Below are 19414 nucleotides of genomic sequence, written 5' to 3'. Positions count from 1 at the left end.
ATATCGGACAGAGATATGTCTTGTGTTGTTATATGGTACAGATTAGATATATTATTTATGGTTCTGTTATAAAGTTCATTGATTATTATTTCCAGTTGTGTAATATTGTGCTGTAGCTACGTTATATATTTCCAGTCATCTCTTCCCTCAAGAGGGTTATTAGTCTCTGGATTTCTCTTGAAAATAAAATGAAAATGAATGAAATGAAAATCGCTTATTGTCACAAGTAGGCTTCAAATGAAGTTTCTGTGAAAAGCCCCTAGTCGCCACATTCCAGCGCCTGTTCGGGGAGGCTGGTATGGGAATTGAACCGTGCTGCTGGCCTGCCTTGGTCTGCTTTAAAAGCCAGCGATTTAGCCCAGTGTGCTAAACCAGCCCCTTCCACAGGGACCAGTGGGGTGTGGGGGTCATTGAATATATTCACGGATGAGGTGGACAGATTTTTAATAAATTGTTATTTTTTAAAATCATTTTTTAAACAATGAGTGCAACAGCGTAACAGAAAAAATGGTGGAAAATGGGCACAAAGCGGAACAAGAGATATTGCTAACATAAATCCAAGCAACACATTGCAGAATTAATTTGGAGCAGGATATTTGAGGGACCAGAGCCTCGAGATGAAATGCCAGATCAATTGAACAACCAGTTAACAGGTTAAAATGGTGAGTGGGGAAAGAGGGTAAGAGTTTCTAAAAACAGAGGATAACAATTCAGTTTGTAAAATATGACAAAACAGACTAACCGGATATACAAATGAAAGTGAATAACACAAAATGAATGACAGAGAACTGCAAGAATGCAGATGGCCATTCACCTCTCAAGTCTGCCGTGAGTCTTGGAAAGAACAGTTCACTGAAGCCCACTCCGCATCCTATTCTCTTAACCCGGTGCATTGATCATGGTCAAGCCACCTAACCTGAACATCTTGGACACTAAGGGGCAATTTAGTGTGACCAATCCACTTTAGCACAGTGGAACCACCCTTCAGCAATGGCAGCACTCAGTTCTGCCATGATTAACACTTGGATAATAGAAGAAAGACGATGGATAATAAGCACACGGCACATCTACCATAACTGAGATAAGGTAACACGAGTCCCTGGAACACTCGAGGAGAAGAATAACAACTCCCTTCAACAGGATAAAAGATAACAAATTCAGACAACAAATCCATGATAGGGAAAGAGTTCAGATTAGAGCCTGAGTTAGTCTGAGCTGCAAATCAGCGCTCCAATCCTTGCCCTTCAAGGATTTAGCGAAGACCAAGGCAGTATTAGGATTATTGAAAGACTTGACGGAGTTGTCGGATACAATTTTCAGGGTCACAGGATAAAGTGACATAATTCACTGTAAGGTGAGATGGGAGCCAGGTCCCACCTCACCTTACCCGTCTCCAGGACCCTCTGGTGATCTTTCAAGTTGTGGAAGGGAATGATTACGGGCCTGGGATGAAAACTATCCCTCGGCCTCAAAGACAGGATCCGATGCCCTTTCTAATTTGAAACGCCAAGGCTTCACATCCCGCTTGAGAAAACGTGGCAGCCGGTCCTCGAAGAACCTAATGGGGGCCTTACCCTCCACACCTTCTGGCAGGCCGACGACTCGGATGTTCTTTCTCTGACCCTCGGTTCTCCAAGTTCTCCAGGAGTCCACCACACCACTCAGACAGTTTTCCAAGGATTGAATTCTTGCCTCCGCCGAGGCTCAACGTTCAGGATTCTCTCCTCCGGATCATTGAGCCTCTTCATGGTGTTTTACAGCTCGGCCTCATGAGCTCACAGATATTGAGTCAGCTCACTCAGCCTCTGGTCAATAACACGGAGAATGTCGCTGACATAGATCGACCAATGATCCCACAGAATAGACGAGCAGGCTCGATGGGCCGAATGGCCAACTGCAGCTCCTATTTGTAATGGTCTCTGTTTCCAGGACAGGAAGCAGTTAGCATGGATCTGCCAATCAGTCTGAATCAGCACCTTCAGGAGAATTGTGAGGGTGAATATTAAATACAGCAGAGTGAGAATGGAGGGAGAGTGGGATGGAGATTTACAGCATTTGGGGAATGAGTGGAAAGAATGTTCCAGAGGAACTAGAATTGTCTGTTCTGAATTTCTATCCTGTACTGACAGTGATGTATTTTGTAAATTGTTTTTACAGGATATTAGATGAGGAGGAATTACAGACAGAAATCTCAAACGTCACGTCTCAATCTGACTGAGTCTTTCAATTCCTTGGAACTGAATATCACCGGACTTTGAATCTAGAAGGAGAAATGTTTGTCTGTTCTGTCAGCGTTAAAACATTTTAAACATCAGTGTGACTGGAAAAGCACCGAGACACACACACCCGAGTGAGAGTGTTCCAGAGCACTGACTGTGGAAAGAGCTTTAACCAGTTACACAGCCTGAAAAAACATCACTCCATTCACAGCGGGGAGAGTCCGTACACGTGTTCTGTGTGTGGACGAGGCTTCAACTGATCGTCAAACCTGGAGAGACACGAGGAGACCCAAAACATGGAGAAACCATGGAAATGTGGGGACTGTGGGAAGGGATTCAGAGTCCCATCTCAGCTGGACGTTCATCGACGCAGTCACACTGGGGAGAGGCCATTCACCTGCTCTGTGTGTGGGAAGGGATTCACTCAATTATACACCCTGCAGACACACCAGCGAGTTCACACTGGGGAGAGGCCATTCACCTGCTCTGTGTGTGGGAAGGGATTCACTGTGTTATGCACCCTGCAGACACACCAGCGTGTTCACACTGGGGAGAGGCCATTCATCTGCTCTCAGTGTGATAAGGGATTCACTAATTTATCCATCCTGCGAAGTCACCAGCGAGTTCACACTGGGGAGAGGCCGTTCAGCTGCTCTCAGTGTGAGAAGGAATTTGCTCAGTTATCTAACCTGCGGAAACATCAGCGAGTTCACACTGGGGCAAGGCCGTTCACCTGCTCTCAGTGTGGGAAAGGATTCACTCAGTTATCCAACCTGCGGAAACATCAGCGAGTTCACACTGGGGAGAGGCCGTTCAGCTGCTCTCAGTGTGAGAAGGAATTCGCTCAGTTATCCAGCCTGCAGTCACACCAGCGAGTTCACACTGAGTAGAGGACCTTCACCTGCTCCCAGTCTGGGAAGGGAATCCATGATTCATGGCGCCTGCTGAGACACCAAGTTCACAAGTGATTACAAGGGGTTGGATTTTGCTGTTATTGTTTCTGCTTCAATTACATCCAGGATGGCATTTTGTTCATTCTGACAGTTCATCAATGGGGAGGGTCGGAGGGTTTTGTTCTGCTGGTCTGATGGTAAATGAGCAATACTGTACACAGTGCTCCAGATGTGGTCTCACCAATGTCCTGTATAATTGACATTCTTACAGACTTCTTACTGTGCTCACCCCAGTCCAACGCCAGCACCTCCACATCACTGTATAATTGAAGCATAACCTCCCTACTTTTGTATTCAATTCCCCTCACAATAAACAATAACATTCTATTAGCTTTCCTAATTACTTGCTGCACCTGTATACTCGCCATTTGTGATTCATGCTCTTGGACACCCAGATCCCTCTGAGTCTCAGAACCATGTGAGCTCTCCTGTGTTTCTAACAGACCCACATATTCAACCAATACATCACATATCTCTGCTTTCCTAGCTTCAGCTGGCATCTCTAATTTCATTCACCTGCCAATTCACCAGTTTGCCGTTTTGAAACCCTTTTCAAGAAACCAAAGACAGGTCATCCGCCTGAAAAAACTCTCAGCAGCCTCCAGAGCCGTCCTTATACCACTACAAACCTGGTGTGTCTTTTTAATTTATACTGTAACCCAATCATCGCCGTCTGCCATTCCAAAGATCAGGGACCTGAGCCCCCAAGTTATATTGCAACCCCCGGCCTGGTGTGTGGCCAGTTCTCGCCCCGGAGGACTTCCGGTGGCGGCTATGAAGGAGTAAGTCGCACATTTGGTGGCTCCCGCTCTGGTCGGACTTTTGGACCTTTTCCCACTATTTTTTAACGGAGTTGAATTGTAGAACGGATGTTTGTGGCAATTCTCTACTGAATTCCCATTTCGGTGCATGGAGAAAAGGACTAGAAGTGTTCGTAAGGGCAGAAACAAAAAGACAGAAAAGACTTGGGCTGTAGTTGCAACAGGAGACAACATGGCGGAGAGGCGAACCTCTGGCTTGTCGACCCAGCAGTCTATGGAGCAGCTGAGGCAAGTCATTCAGGAGGGCTTTGCGACACAGAAACGGGACTGCTTGGACCCAATAAAAGCATCGATTGAGTGGTTGGAGCTCAGATTGGACGCCCAGGATCGGGCGATCCAGAAGGTGGAGAAGGCGCTGGCTGAGCAGGAGGAGCATCAGACTGCGGTGGAGCTGGAGGTGGGGATGCTGAGGGACCAGCATAAGACGCTTCTAGAGAAGGTGGCGGACCTAGAGAATAGAACCTAAGAATTGTCGGGCTCCCGGAGGGGTCTGAAGGAACGGCGCTGGGACATACGTCGCAGGCATGTTTGAGAAGCTGCTGGGGGATGGGGCATTCTCCCGGCCCTTGGAGGTGGTTAGGACTCACAGAGCACTCGCGAGGAAGCCGCGGATGGGAGGCCTCCTGAGGGCTATGGTGGTGAGATTCCACAGGTTCTCGGATAAGGAGTATATTCTGCAGTGGGCCAAGCAGACACGGAGCTATAAATGGGACAATAGCATCCTGCGGGTTTACCAAGACCTGAGTGTGGAGGTGGCCAGGAGGAGGGCAGGCTTCAATCAGATCAGGACGATCCTTTTCAAGAAAAAGGTGAAGTTTGGACTGTTATACCCAGCCCGTCTCTGGGTCACGCATGAGGATCAACACTTTTACTTCGAGTCGCCTGAGGACACGTTGGACTTTGCAAGAAAGAAAGGGCTGGCGAAGGACTGAGAACTTTTGAACTTGGCTGCAATGTTCATGTTTTTGTTTCTCTGTTTTGTTCCTCTGTTTTTGTAAAAAGTTTCTCGTTCTGCGTTTTATGGAAGATGGGTTTGAGGTGCCGTTTGCATTGATTTGGAACCAGGAGTAGAGCTGAGTGAGTTAAGGTTTTCATTTGCACTGTTGGGGGATGGAGGTGTGCTCGTTTTGATCTTGGTGTTTTTTCTGTTGGGCAATTGTGTGGGGATTGTTTGATGCTGGAGTTTGTTTGTATGAGTGGGGAGGAGGGGGGGGGGGGTGCAGGGGAGGGCGGGGAGAGAACAATAGGTGGAAGACTATCTGCCGCCGGGGATGGGGGCCGCCAAGCTAGCTCGGTGAGCTAGCTCTCGGAAGTGCAGTGGGGGGGGGTGCATATGTTTGGTTTAGGAAAGGGGTTGGGTTACAGGGTGTTGTTGCTGGGGGGGGGGTGAATGTTCTGCTGACAAGGGAGGGACTTGGGCTGAGGGACAGAGAGGAGGTCGGGGGCTGCCTGTGGGCGGACCGGTGGAGGCGCGGAACACGGGCTGGAGGTGGGCCTAAAAAAGGGGGTGGCTGAGCAGCGGAGGGTGGGGGGCAATGAGCCCCCCAACTAGGCTGATCACCTGTAATGTTCGAGGGTTAAATGGACCGGTTAAAAGGGCACGTGTGCTCGCGCAACTTAGGAGATTGAAGGTGGACGTGATAATGTTGCAGGAGACGCACCTTAAGATAACGGACCAGGTTAGATTGGGGAATGGCTCGGTCAGCCAGGTGTTTCACTCGGGACTAGATTGAAAGACTAGAGGGGTCGCGATCCTGATCAATAAACAGGTGGTGTTTGAGGCGGGTAGAACAGTCTCGGACGTGGGAGGTCGGTACATTATGGTCAGTGGGAAACTGGAGGGGGTGCAGGTGGTATTAGTAAATGTATATGCGCCAAATTGGGACAATGTGGAGTTTATTAGGAGGATGCTGGGAAAGATACCGGACCTGGACTCGCACAGGTTGGTCATGGGAGGGGACTTCAATACAGTTATGGACCCTGGCTTAGACCGGTCAAGCTCAAAAACGGGCAGGGTTCCAGCAATGGCAAAGGAACTAAGAGGGTTCATGGAGCTGATGGGCGGGGTGGATCCATGGATATTTAGGCAACCGAGGGTGAAGGAGTTCTCCTTCTCTCACGTGCATAAAGTGTATTCCCGGATTGATTTCTTTATTTTGAGCAGGGTCTTTCTGACTGGGGTAGTGGACACGGGGTATTCGGCGATTACAATCTCAGACCATGCACCGTACTGGGATGACCTGCAGGTTAGCAAAGACAGTAACCAGCGCCCGCACTGGAGGTGGGACTTTTGGCAGATGAAGGGGTGAGCGAGTGGCTGAGGAAATGCATTCAGAACTACCTGCAGGTCAATGACACGGGGGAAACTTCGGCAGCAGTGGTTTGGGAAGCACTGAAGGCGGTGGTAAGTGGGGAGCTGATCTCGATCCGGGCTCATGGGGAGAAGGTTGACAGGGCAGAGACGGACAGACTGGTAAAGGAGATACTACAGATTGATAGGAGGTATGCGGAGACCCCCAGAGGCAGGGCTATTAAGGGAACGGCGGAGGTTGCAGGCGGGGTTTAGTTTGCTGACCACAGGTGGAGCAGCTGAGAAAGGTGAAGGGGGCGATTTATGAACATGGGGAGAAGGCCAGTAGAATGCTCGCACAGCGGCTTAGGAAGAGGGAGGCAGCTAGGGAGATAGGGAAAGTAAAGGACTGAGATAGGAACCTGGTTGGTGATTCGGTAGGGGTGAATAAGGTGTTCAGAGATTTTTACAGCAGGCTGTACAGGTCGGAAACCCCTGCGGGGCCGGAGGGGATGAGGCACTTCTTGGAGGGGCTGAATTTCCCAATGGTGGACGTGGAGCGGGTAGAAGGGCTGGGGGCCCCAATTGGGCTGGAAGAGATAGTGGACGGCTTGAAGGCCATGCAGGCGGGTACGGTCCCGGGTCCGGACCGGTACCCAGTAAAGTTCTATAAAAAGTTCTCGGGGATATTGGGGCCAGTGTTGTTGCGGATGTTCAATGAGGCAAGGGAGAGAGGGGTGCTGCGCCCGACGATGTCACAGGCAATGATTTTGCTGATTCTTAAGCGGGACAAGAACCCGGAGTTGTGTGGGTCCTACAGGCTGATCTCCCTGCTGAATGTGGATGCCAAGTTGCTGGCCAAAATCTTGTTCTCCAGGATTGAGGATTGTGTTCCGGACGTTATTGGGGAGGACCAGAAGGGGTTTGTTAAGGATAGGCAGTTGATGGCCAATGTAAGAAGGCTGCTAAATGTGATCATGATGTCCCCGGAAGGTAGGGAGATTGAGGTAGTGATCGCAATGAATGCAGAAAAGGCTTTTGATGGGGTAGAATGGGATTATCTGTGGGAGGTACTGGGACAGTTTGGATTTGGGCGGGGCTTTATTGACTGAGTCAGGTTACTGTATCAGGCTCCTGTGGCAAGTGTGTGGACGAATAGACAACTTCGGACTATTTTGGACTGCACCGGGGGACGAGACAGGGATGCCCCCTCTCCCCACTGCTGTTTTTGCTGGCTATAGAGCCACTGGCAATTGCTCTGAGAGCTTCAAGGAGCTGGACTGGTTGGGGGTGGGGTGGAGCACAGGGTTTTGCTCTATGCGGATGATCTGCTTCTGAACGTTTCGGACCCAGTAGAGGGGATGGAGGAAATCATGAAGATTTTTGGGGAATTCGGCCGGTTTTCGGGGTATAAGCTAAACATGGATAAGAGTGAGATGTTTGTGGTTCAGGCGAGGGGACAGGAGGGGCGACTGGGGAGCTGCCGATCAGGTCGGTAGGGAGTCGTTTTAGGTACCTGGCATCCAAGTGGCACGGGAATGGGACCGGCTGCATAACTTGAATCTGGCCCGGCTAGTGGACCAAATGAATGACGATTTTCGGAGATGGGACGCGCTCCCGTTGTCTCTGGCCAGGAGGGTGCAATAGGTGAAAATGACGGTCCTCCCGAGGTTCCTATTTGTATTTCAATGTCTCCCCATTTTTATTCCGCGTTCCTTTTTTAAGTGGGTCAACACGGTGATCACGGGCTTCGTCTGGGCGGGCAAGACCCCACGGCTAAGGAAGGTAACGCTCGAGCGGACCCAGGGAGAGGGCGGGCTGGCGCTGCCAAATTTTAGCAATTATTACTGGGCAGCTAACATAGCCATGATCAGGAAGTGGGTGGTGGGGGAGGGGTCAGCGTGGGTGCGTAAGGAGGCGACTTCTTGTAAGGGCACCAGTCTGGGGCGTTGGTAACTGCATCTCTCCCATTCCCGCTGGCACGGTACTCTTCCAGTCCAGTGGTGGTGGCGGCCCTGAGAGTTTGGGGCCAGTGGACGTGGCATGTGGGAGCAATGGGAGCATCGGTCTGGGCCCCAATTTGTGCTAACCACCGGTTTGCCCCGGTGAGTATGGATGGGGTGTTCCGGGTATGGCGGAGAGCGGGGATTGAGAGGATGGGGGATGGGTTCATAGAGGGGAGTTTCCCGAGTATGAGGGTGCTGGAGGAAAAGTTTGGGCTGGCGAGGGGAAACAAATTCAGGTATCTGCAGGTGTGGGACTTCCTTCGTAAACAGGCGTCAACCTACCCGCTCCTACCGCTGAGGGGGATTCAGGACAGGGTAATTTCCAGGGTGGGTAGGGGAGGGGAGCGTCTCAGACATCTATAAGGAGCTTATGGGGTCGGAGGAGATGCAGACCGACGAGCTGAAGCGTAAGTGGGAGGAGGAGCTGCGAGGTGAGATAGAGGATGGTTTATGGGCAGACGCGTTTAGAGTCAACACGTCTGCAACGTGTGCCAGGCTCAGCCTGATACAATTTAAGGTTGTGCACCGGGCTCACATGACAGTGGCCCGGATGATCAGATTCTTTTAGGTGGAGGACAGGTGCACCATGTCCACATGTTTTAGACATGTTCAAAGCTTCGGGGATTCTGGCAGGGGTTTGTGTACATCATGTCCACGGTGTTAAAAACAAGGGTGGCGCTAGGTCCAGAGGTGGTGATTCTCAGGGTGGCGGAAGTTCTGGGAATCCAGGAGGAGAGAGAGGCGGATGTTCTGACCTTTGCTTCCCTGGTAGCCCGGAGACGGATACTTTTGGCATGGGGGGACCCAGAGTCCCCGAAGTCGGAGACCTGGTTATCAGACGTGGCTAGCTTTCTCTGTATGGAGAAAATTTAGTTTGCCTTGAGAGGTTCACTATTCGGGTTCACCCGGAGGTGGCAACCGTTCGGCGACTCCCATGCGGAAAATTAATTGTCAGCAGACGGGGGTGGGGTGGGGGGGGGGGGGGGGGGAGAGTAGGTTAGGTTAGAGTCGGGGGTCAATAAGGGTGAGACCTGTACCAAAGGTAAACGGTTTTTGCACGATGTTTATGGTTTCATGTATCTTTTCTATTTTGTTATTGTTTCTACATGCGCACGAACAGACTCAAAAACAGCTTCTTCCCCACTGTCACCAGACTCCTAAATGACCCTCTTATGGACTGACCTCATTAACACTACACCCTGTATGCTTCATCCGATGCCAGTGCTTATGTAGTTACATTGTGTATGTTGTGTTGCCCTGTTATGTATTTTCTTTTATTCCCTTTTCTTCCCATGTATTTAATGATCTGTTGAGCTGCTCGCAGAAAAATACTTTTCACTGTACCTCGGTACATGTGACAATAAACAAATCCAATCCAATCCAAAATACCTCAATAAAATGTTTATTAAAAAATAAAATTAGGGCTGGACCGTTCAAGAGAGATGTTAGGAAGAACTTCTTCACTCAAAGAGTTGTAGAAGTTTGGAACTCTCTCCCACAAACTGCAGTTGAAGTTAGATCAATTGTTTATTTTAAATGAAATAGATAGATTTTTGTAAATCAAAGAGGTTAAGGGATATGGGCCAAATGCAGGTATATGGAGTTAGGTCACAGATAAGCCATAATCTCATTGAATAGCGGGACAGGCTCCAGGGGCTGAATGGCCTGCTCCAGTTCCTATGTTCCGAAAAGTTGTAAATCTCCATCCCACACACTCTCCCTCCATTCTCATTCTGCTGTTTTTAATATCAACCTCTCAATTTTCCTGAAGGTGCTGATTCAGGCTGTTTGACAGATCCATGCTCACTGCTTTATAATAATAATCTTTATTGTCACAAGTAGGCTTACATTAACATTGCAGTGAAGTTACTGTGAAAAACCCCGCATCGCCACATTCCGTCGCCTGTTCGTGTACACAGAGGGAAAATTCAGAATGTCCAAATCACTGAGGGACTGGTTTAGCACAGGGCTAAAAAGCTGGCTTGTAAAACAACAAGGCCAGCAGTACGGGTTCAATTCCTGTACCAGCCTCTCCGAACAGGTGCTGGAATGTGGCGACTAGGGGCTTTTCACAGTAACTTCATTTGAAGCCTACTTGTGACAATAAGTGATTTTCATTTCATTTTTCATTTCACCGAACAGCAAGTCTTTGGAGACTTGTGGGAGGAAACCGGAGCACCCGGAGGAAACCAACGCAGACACGGGGAGAACGTGCAGACTCTGCACAGACGGTGACCCAAGCCGGGAATCAAACCTGGGACCCTGGAGCTGTGAAGCAATAGTGCTAATCACTGTGCTATCATGCGTTTCAACACAGAATAAATAGGAGCTGCATTTGGCCCATCAAGCCTGCTCAACCATTCGATAGATAATTGGCCCCTCTACCTCAGCACCATTTTCCCTGTGTTGCAACCCTACAGGAGACCAAGGAATCTGCAACCTCAGATTCCCTTAGGCCTCACCCGAGTACCACCTACCTGGATGAGGCGGGCAGAGCTACACCCTTCACCCAGGGGCCTTTGTGACAAAAACACTTCAGCCCAAGTGTGGGTCGTGGACAGGAGACCCTTCAGGCGACCGCCGGGCCAAGCACATCGGAACCACCCAGGGGTTCAGTCCAAAAACCTGGTCCCACCGTCTGTGCGGCGTCTGCACGTTCTCCCCGTGTCAAGCTGAGGGAGCAAAGGATGTCAATGTCTTTCAGAGAGAGAGAGAAAGATCTGGGCCAAGCTTTCCAGAGTCTGCACCCTCCCTGTATTCACTTCCTTTCCCTTCAGTTGCTGCAAGTGACCAATTGAAAGTCAGAATGAGAAAAGAAATGGAAAGGGGGAGAAAAGAAAGTGTTTTACTCCCAGATGTTGGAGACAGGAGGAGGTTTCCGTCTGTGTGAAGCTCAAACTTCGTTCACACAAAGCCGGAGCTCTGATTGGCTGGGGGACCAGAGTCCTTCCGGTCCTCCAATACTTCCTATTGGTCCAAATGTCACCAGTAAGGTCAGGGGTGGCCGCTCCGCCCCACGGACGCGGCTTCCCTTCTTCCCCGCACATGCGCAGTCCCGGGCCGGGGGAGGGGAAGGTCACTGATTGGGTTGTCCCCGCGTCAGACCCGCAGCACCGACCGGCGACACCGAGCAGTGAGTCCCGAGGCTCTCGGCAGCTTGACCAGGCTGCACGGAAAGAGCTGAAGCGGCTCCCTGACTCCCTGTCGGAAGGGAAGCCGCGCACCTCCCGCCAGACACCCGCAAATGTAAATATTTTTATTACTTTTCTTTTCACCATTTTTCAAACAATGAAAGCAGCAGAAAAACTGGCGGGAAATGGGCCCCGAGAACAAGAGATATTGCCGCAGAAATACAACCAGACATTGGGAATTCATTCGGAACAGGATATCTGAGGGAGCACAGCCTCCAGATCAAATGTCAGCAATTCAACAACCAGTCAACATGTTCACATAGTGAGTGGGGAAAGAGGGTTAGATTCTATAAAAACAGGAGGATAACAATGCAGCTCACACACCCCAAAGTATTGGGGAACTGACTAACAACATAGTCAACTTGAAATGGATCTGTCCTGTGTCTTGTATTTTTGTGCGCCCTTTCTTTTAGTTTTAAGCTGTCCCTAACCTCTTATTCGTCCGTGGCTGTTTTTATTTGTGAAGCGGAGCCTTTTCCTCTCGGGGATATACTTGCTCTCTATCTCGTTAAATGTTTCTTTAAATATTCTCCACTGATCTTCAGTTGTTTGACCCAGTAACCGATCTCCCCAGTTTACCGTGGACAGTCTCTGTCTCATCCCGTTAAAGTCAGCCTTGCCCAATTCTAAAATTCTACTGTCTGTAACGTGCTTTTCACTTTCAAACACTACAGTGAATTCAATCATGTTGTGATCACTATTTGATAAATGTTTGCGCAGTTAGGCTACCAACTAAATTAAGGTTATTACTCATAATTAAATCTTTTTTCAAATATATTTAGAGTAACCCAATTCTTTTTTCCCCAATTAAGGGGCAATTTAGCGTGGCCAATTGACCTACCCTGCACATCTTTTTAGGTTGTGGGGGTGAGACCCAGACAGACAGGGGGAGAATGTGCAAAGGTTTTTATACTCTTAGCTCAGATTCTCTGCCCCTCCGAGTCCCGTCCCTGGAGACTAGGCTGTGAATCCCAAGGTACGGTTGTTATACTTACTGCTCCAATACTCCATTCCTTCCTGGAGACTAGGTATGGGGGAATGAGAGAGGAAAGAATGTTATGCAGAAACTAGAATTGTTTATTCTGAATTGTTATCCGATACTGAGTTGACTTTGTAAACTCCTCCTGCAGGATATTACAAGAGGAGGAATTACACACAGAAGACTCAAACGTCACGTCTCGATCTGAAAGAGCCACTTGATTCGTTAGCATCTGAATATCATCGGCCTTTGAATCCAGAAGAATTAATGTATACCCAATCTGTCGGCATCAAAACATTTAAACCATCAGTGTGGCTGGAAAAGCACCGAGACACAGAGACCCGAGTGAGAGTGTTCCAGAGCACTGACTGTGGAAAGAGCTTTAACCAGTTACACAGCCAGAAAAAAAACACACCATTCACAGTGGGGAGAGACCGTACACGTGTTCTGTGTGTGGACGAGGCTTCAACTGGTTGTCCGACCTGGAGAAACACTAGGAGACCCAAAACATGGAGAAACCGTGGAAATGTGGAGACTGTGGGAAGGGATTCAGAGTCCCATCTGCACTGGAAACTCATCGACGCAGTCACACTGGGCAGAGGCCCTTCACCTGCTCTGTGTGTGGGAAGGGATTCAGTCAGTTATCCCACCAGCAGTCACACCAGCGAGTTCACACTGGGGAGAGGCCGTTGAACGGCCCTCAGTATGGGAAGGGATTCAGTCTGTTATCCACCCTGCGGATACACCAGCGAGTTCACACTGGGAAGAAGCTGTTCATCTGCTTACAGTGTGGGAAGAGATTTAGACAGTTATCCAGCCTGAAGTTACACCAGCGAGTTCACACTGGGGAGAGGCCATTCACCTGCTCTCAGTGTGGGAAGGGATTCAGTCAGTTGTCCACGCTGCGGATACATCAGCGAGTTCACACTGGGGAGAGGCCATTCACCTGCTCTCAGTGTGGGAAAAGATTTAAACATTTATCCAGCCTGAAGAAACACCAGCGAGTTCACACTGGGGAGAGGCCGTTCACCTGCTCTCAGTGTGGGAAGGGATTCAGATATTCATCCAACCTGCGGAAACACCAGCGAGTTCACACTGGGGAGAAGCTATTCACATGCTCTCAGTGTGGGAAAGGATTCAATCGGTTAACCCACCTACGGACACACCAGCAAGTTCACACTGGGGAGAGGCCGTTCACCTGTTCGCAGTGTGGGATGCGATTCATTCACTTATCTAGTCTGAAGACACACCAGCGAGATCACACTGGGGAGAGGCCATTCACTTGCTCTGTGTGTGAGAAAGGATTCACTCGGTTATCTAACCTGAAGACACACCAGCGGGTTCACACTGGGGAGAAGCCATTCACCTGCTCTGTGTGTGAGAAAGGATTCACTCGGTTATCTAACCTGCAGTCACACCAGCGGATTCACACTGGGGAGAGGCCATTCACCTGCTCTGTGTGTGAGAAAGGATTCACTCGGTTATCTAACCTGAAGACACATCAGCGAGTTCACACTGGGGAGAAGCCGTTCACCTGCTCTCAGTGTGGGACGCGATTCACTCACTTATCTAGTCTGAAGACGCACCAGCACGATCACACAGTGGAGAGGCCATTCATCTGCTCTGTGTGTGGGAAAGGATTCACTCGGTTATCTGACCTGAAGACACACCAGCGGGTTCATACTGGGGAGAAGCCATTCACCTGCTCTCAGTGTGGGATGCGATTCACTCGCTTATCTAGTCTTAAGACACACCAGCGAGATCACACTGGGGAGAGACCATTCACCTGCTCTGTGTGTGAGAAAGGATTCACTCGCTTATCTATTCTGAAGAGACACCAGCGGGTTCACACTGGGGAGAAGCCGTTCACCTGCTCTCAGTGTGGGAAGGGATTCAGTGATTCATCCAACCTGCAGACACACCAGCGAATTCACACTGGGGAGAGGCCATTCACCTGCTCTCGGTGTGGGAAGGGATTCACTCAGTCATCCAACCTGCAGAGTCACCAGCGAGTTCACATTGGGTAGAGGCCATTCACCTGTGGGAAGGGAAAGCATGATTCATTGCATCTGCTGAGACACCAATAAGTTGACCAGTGATTACAGGAGTTGGATTCTGCTGTTATTGTTGCTACTCTCAATTACACCCAGAACAGCATTTTGTTCATTCTGTCAGTTGGTCAATGGGGAGGGTCGGAGGGTTTCTTTCTGCTGGACTGGCTGGTCTCACGACTTTGCCTCCAGTGGGCTGATGCTCTTTGTCTTGTTGCGAATACCTGGTTTCAAATTTCACAAGGATCACAGAGTAAAAGGATGTTTCGCAAGAGAGAAGTTATTCAGCTTGCATTTCTGTTTGGATCCCCCAAAATCATGCCACATTGCCATGAAGATGGGCCGTGATGGTTACATGGGTTTTTTTTTCGGTTAATTTATCTGGGTGCTGCTCACAGAAGAACGCCATCAGGGTATGAGGGGCAAGTTGTCGGAGGTGGACTGGGAAACTGATGGGAGACGTAGAATAGCTAATATTTAAGGAATGATTACATATTTACCAGGGGCTCTCTCTCTATTGAGATTTTTGTGGTATACAGAAGAAGGATCAGTGTGTACGTACAGACATGGTTGTTTTTTCTCTCGCATTATTCACAGTGGTGGTTGTGGTTTCCTGTTTTTCGTTCCCCACTGTTTATTTTTGTTCCGGCTGTTGCCCCGGCCCACCCTCCCTTTTTCTCTTTTCTTGCGCCCCCCCCCCCCCTTGTTTCCCATGCTTCTTTTGTTGGGCATGGTTGGGTTCCATGTCTTCCTGCCCCTCTCTCATTCCCCCCCCCCCCCCCTTCCTTACTGTGTCATGACTGCCTTCAATGTTCTTTGTCTTCTAAGCTGTTGGCTATAAACAGATCTCGGAACAACCAAGTGAATGGCTCCCACGTTTTGTGGAATTCCCCTTCCGACCTCGGAAAACTTTTGCTTGACCCTTCCGAATTTTATTAACTATTACTGGGCGGCCAACATATCGATGGTTAGTCCGATTTAGAAAGAAGATTTTAGATAAAGGTACCCTGGCTTAGATGCCTGTACAAGAGGCAATTTGTAGGAATAGATAGTGGATAAAATGCTTGTGATTTTATACACTAAGAATTACTAATATCAGAAAGGACACAAAATGGCTGTTAGCTGAGCTAGGCACATTGCTGAACAACCATTAGCTGGGTTACTTGCAAACATCATTTAATTACAGACAGCAGAGTTAGTCAGGGAGGCAGGAATGATTAATATCAAGGAATTGAATGTGAAACAGACATGGGAGTTTTTAGGGAGGATTTTACCAGCACTGATAACAGCTCCACAGGACAAAGAGCAGAATGTATCCTCACCAGCTCAAGGTCTCCAGGTGCAGGCAGGAGACAGAACTTTAAGTTGGTTTTGAGTGACTTCTTCATGAAGTTAGGGGCTGGTAAGACACCAACCCACTTTGCGTAATGTCAAATTTAATTGGATATATATCTAATGTATGTAATCTATAATCAGTATTATTGGACAAGGTCCGGCTGGAATGGGCTGTGCGGCTGTTTTGAAAAATATAAGAATGGATGTTTTCCTTTGTTCAGTGGAGAGATGGTCTGGGACTGTAACAGACGCCATCTCCCCGCCGGCGAAATGAACCGTTTGGTGCGAGAACCAGTAACCCTGGGCGTTGAGTGATTTCTTTGAGATTCTCTCCCGATAACAGTTAGGAAGTGGGTAGTGGGGGAGGGGGTCGGTGTGGGAACGAGTGGAGGCAGCATCTTGTAAGGGTACGAGTTTGGAGGCTTTACTAACGGCGCCTCTGCCATTCTCGCCGGCGCGGTACTCCACAAGCCCAGTGGTAGTGGCAGCCCTGAGAGTGTGGGGGCAATGGAGGCAGCACATGAGACTGGAGGGGGTGTCGGTGTGGTCACCGATCTGTGACAATCACCGTTTTATTCTGGGAGGATTGGTCGGGGGCTTTAGGAGATGGCAGCGGGCAGGGATCGAGGGATTTGGGGATCTCTTCATTGAGGAGGGTTTCCCGAGCCTGGAGACATGAGGAGGAGGAGTTAGTTGCCGGGTGGGAACGGGTTTCGCTCCCTGCAGGTACGGGACTTTCTCCAGAGACAGGTCCCAAGTTTTCTCCGCCTCCCCCGAAGGGGATGACAGGATATGGTGATGTCAAAAACAGGGGTTAGAGAGGGGAGGGTCTCGGAAATATACAAGGAATTGATGGAGTGGGAAGGGGTCCCAAACGGGGAGGTAAAGAGGAAGTGGGAGGAAAAGTTGGGAGGTGTGTTGGAAGTCGGACTATGGGAAAGGGCCTTGATGAGAGTCAATTCATCCTCGTTGTGTGCCAGGCTTAGCCTGATCCAGTTCAAGGTGGTTCATGGGGCTCATATGACTGTGGCCCGGATGAGTAGGTTTTTTGAGGAAGTGGAGGATAGGTGAAGGCGGTTTGGGGGTAACCCGGCGAACCACGTACACATGTTCTGGGCATGTCCGAAGTTGAGAGGATTCTGGCAGGGATTTGTGGACGTCATGTCAGAGGTCCTGGAAGGGAGGGTGACTCCGAGTCCAGAAATGGCAATATTTGGGCTATCGGAAGATCTGGGGGGTGGGGGGGGAAGAGAAGCCGACGTTTTGGCCTTTGCCTCCCTGGTGGCCCAGAGACAGGTTTTGTTGGGATGGAAGGACTCGGAGCCTCCAAAGTCAGGAGTGTGGATCAGTGACATGGCACGGTTTCTCAGGCTGGAAAAGATTAAGTTCGCCTTGAGAGGTTCAATTCAGGGGTTCGCTCGGAGGTGGCAACTGTTCATCGATTTCTTCAAGGAAAACTGACCGTCAGCAGTAAGAGACGGAGGAGGGGGGGGGGGAATGGGAGGCCTGGCAGTGTAAAATAAGGACGGGGAATCTAATATATGGGTAGTTAGGAGCTCGGGGGGGGGGGGGGGGGGGGGGGTAGTTGGGTATTTTATGGTGATGTTGTTGCGTGAGTCCGTCCACTCGGTTGTTTAGAATGTTAAACTGAAAATTACAAATGCTTCAATAAAATGTTTTCATAAAAAAAAAAGGAAGAAGAACCTGGGCAATACATTCATTTTGATCATCTGCACCCTCCCCCCAGGGTGAGTGGGAGTGTGTCCCATTTCTGCAGGTCCTTTTATACTTCCTCCACCAGGCTGGTCAGATTCCACTTGTGCATCCCAGTCCAGTGATGAGCGATTTGGATCCCCAGCTAGTGGAATTTGTACCGGGCCTGTTTAATCGGCAGCCACTCCAGCTCTGCTCCTCCCCCTTGCAGGTTCACCGGGAAGATCCCGCTTTTGCTCGGGTTTAGTTTGTAGCCCAAAAAGGTTCCAAACTCTTTCAAAAGCCCCTTAATTCCTTCCATGTGGTTTGCAGGTCCGAGATGTAGAGGAGGTAATCTGTATAGAGCAAAGCTCGGTCTCCCCGCTCCGGATATCTTTCCAGTTCTTTGCCATTCTAAGCGCGATCTCGAGTGGTTTGATCGCCAGGGTGAACAGCAGCAGGGATAACGGTCATCCCTGCCTTGTGCCTCTGTGCGGCTGGAAGTATTTAGAGCTGGTGGGGGTGTTATACAGGGGTTTCATCCAGGCAGTGAACCCTGTTCCAAGCCCGAACCGCTCCAGTACCTCCATGAGGTACTTCCACTCAACTCTGTCAAAGGTCTTTTCTCTGTCCAGGGAGAAGATCACCTCAGGTTTTCTCTCCACGGATGGAGTCATGATCACGTTCAGCAGGTGCCTGATGTTCATATTTTTAAGCTCCTTATGTCCTCTTCACAACTTACTTCCCTGCTTATCTTTGTATCATTGGAACATAGGAGCAGGAGTTGGCCATTCAGCCCGTCGAGCCTGCTCCACCATTCAATACGATCATGGCTGATCATCCACTTCAATGCCTTTTTCCCCACACTATCCCCATATCCCTTTGCGTTATTGGGATTTAGAAATCTGTCAGTCTCTGCTTTAAACACTCTCAATGACTGAGCTCCCACAGCCCTCTGGGGTAGAGAATTCCAAAGATTCACAACTTGTGGATCTCGGTAGATCAAACCATTGCCCTGTTCTATCCCCGTATCCCTGTCAGTTTATTTCCCTCAAATGCCCATCCAATTTCCCTTTGGAAACATTCCAACATCTCTGCTTCTACCCGCATCGTAGGAAGTGACTTCCAGGTATTTCCCACTTTCTTCAAATGCAAACGAGTCTCAGTGAGCACAAAGAGGCCATCGTTCCCATGTTAGCTCCTTAAGTGAACTATCTAATTCGGGCCATAGCCCGGCGAGTTTCTTTTCCCACAGAATCTCTGCAGTTCTCTTTTGAAAGTTACAGTTGAATTTCCTTCCTGCACCTTTGTCAGGCAGTGAATCCCAACAGCTCGTTCAATCTTCATGAATGGGCAGAGTGTGATATACCAATGTTTTCAGTGCCAAGGTGCCATCCGGCAGTGCCAAGGTACCCATGTTTCCAGGGAAGGCCAAGGGTCCACCCTGACCATTCAAGGGCCTCCAATGGCCCGGGAGGCCCCTCGGGTGCCGTGATGCCTGGTCCATGTCTGTGTGGACCAGTAACACTCGGCGCCCGCGTGACCGCTTGCTGGGGAACTAGTTAGATCACCGGGGGCTATTAGAGGGACCTTCCGTTAATGGGATGGAGATTGGCCTTTATTGGAGCTCGACCTCGCCAACGGGAATGGGCCGGTTAAGTTGGAAACCGATTAGCGCTTGGCGTGTATCCCAATTCTGGACTCTCCAGCGGCCTAACCGGCTCGCCTGGCTGAATATGGCCATTAGATCACGGCTTGAGTTTTATTTGCTGTAAAAATGTAAAAGCTTAATTGCTGTGTATGGAAAGAATGTGCAATGAGGATAAATGTACTGGCAAGAGAGACTTTCAAGTTCTGATTCGCCTCAACATTTGAAA

General features: G+C 49.5%; 1 protein-coding gene across 5 annotated transcripts in view; it reads left to right on the top strand.

Annotated features, from left to right (window-relative positions):
• Positions 1–17386, top strand: part of LOC140421908 (uncharacterized) — a 32538-nt gene extending 15152 nt beyond the window's left edge. The window contains exons 1-2 of one of the 5 annotated variants that reach the window (XM_072506866.1): positions 4461–5070; positions 12611–17386. In XM_072506866.1, the coding sequence (XP_072362967.1) occupies positions 12969–14486 (1518 nt within the window). In that variant the 5' untranslated portion in view covers positions 4461–5070; positions 12611–12968 and the 3' untranslated portion in view covers positions 14487–17386. The other 4 variants (XM_072506865.1, XM_072506864.1, XM_072506867.1 and 1 more) reach the window with 4 other exon arrangements.
• Positions 17387–19414: the final 2028 nt, after the last annotated feature.

This window comes from Scyliorhinus torazame, chromosome 5, assembly GCF_047496885.1.
Source record: "Scyliorhinus torazame isolate Kashiwa2021f chromosome 5, sScyTor2.1, whole genome shotgun sequence".
Taxonomy (NCBI): Eukaryota; Metazoa; Chordata; class Chondrichthyes; order Carcharhiniformes; family Scyliorhinidae; genus Scyliorhinus; species Scyliorhinus torazame.
Note: the sequence above shows the minus strand (reverse complement) of the source record. Positions and strands in the feature narration are given on the sequence as shown.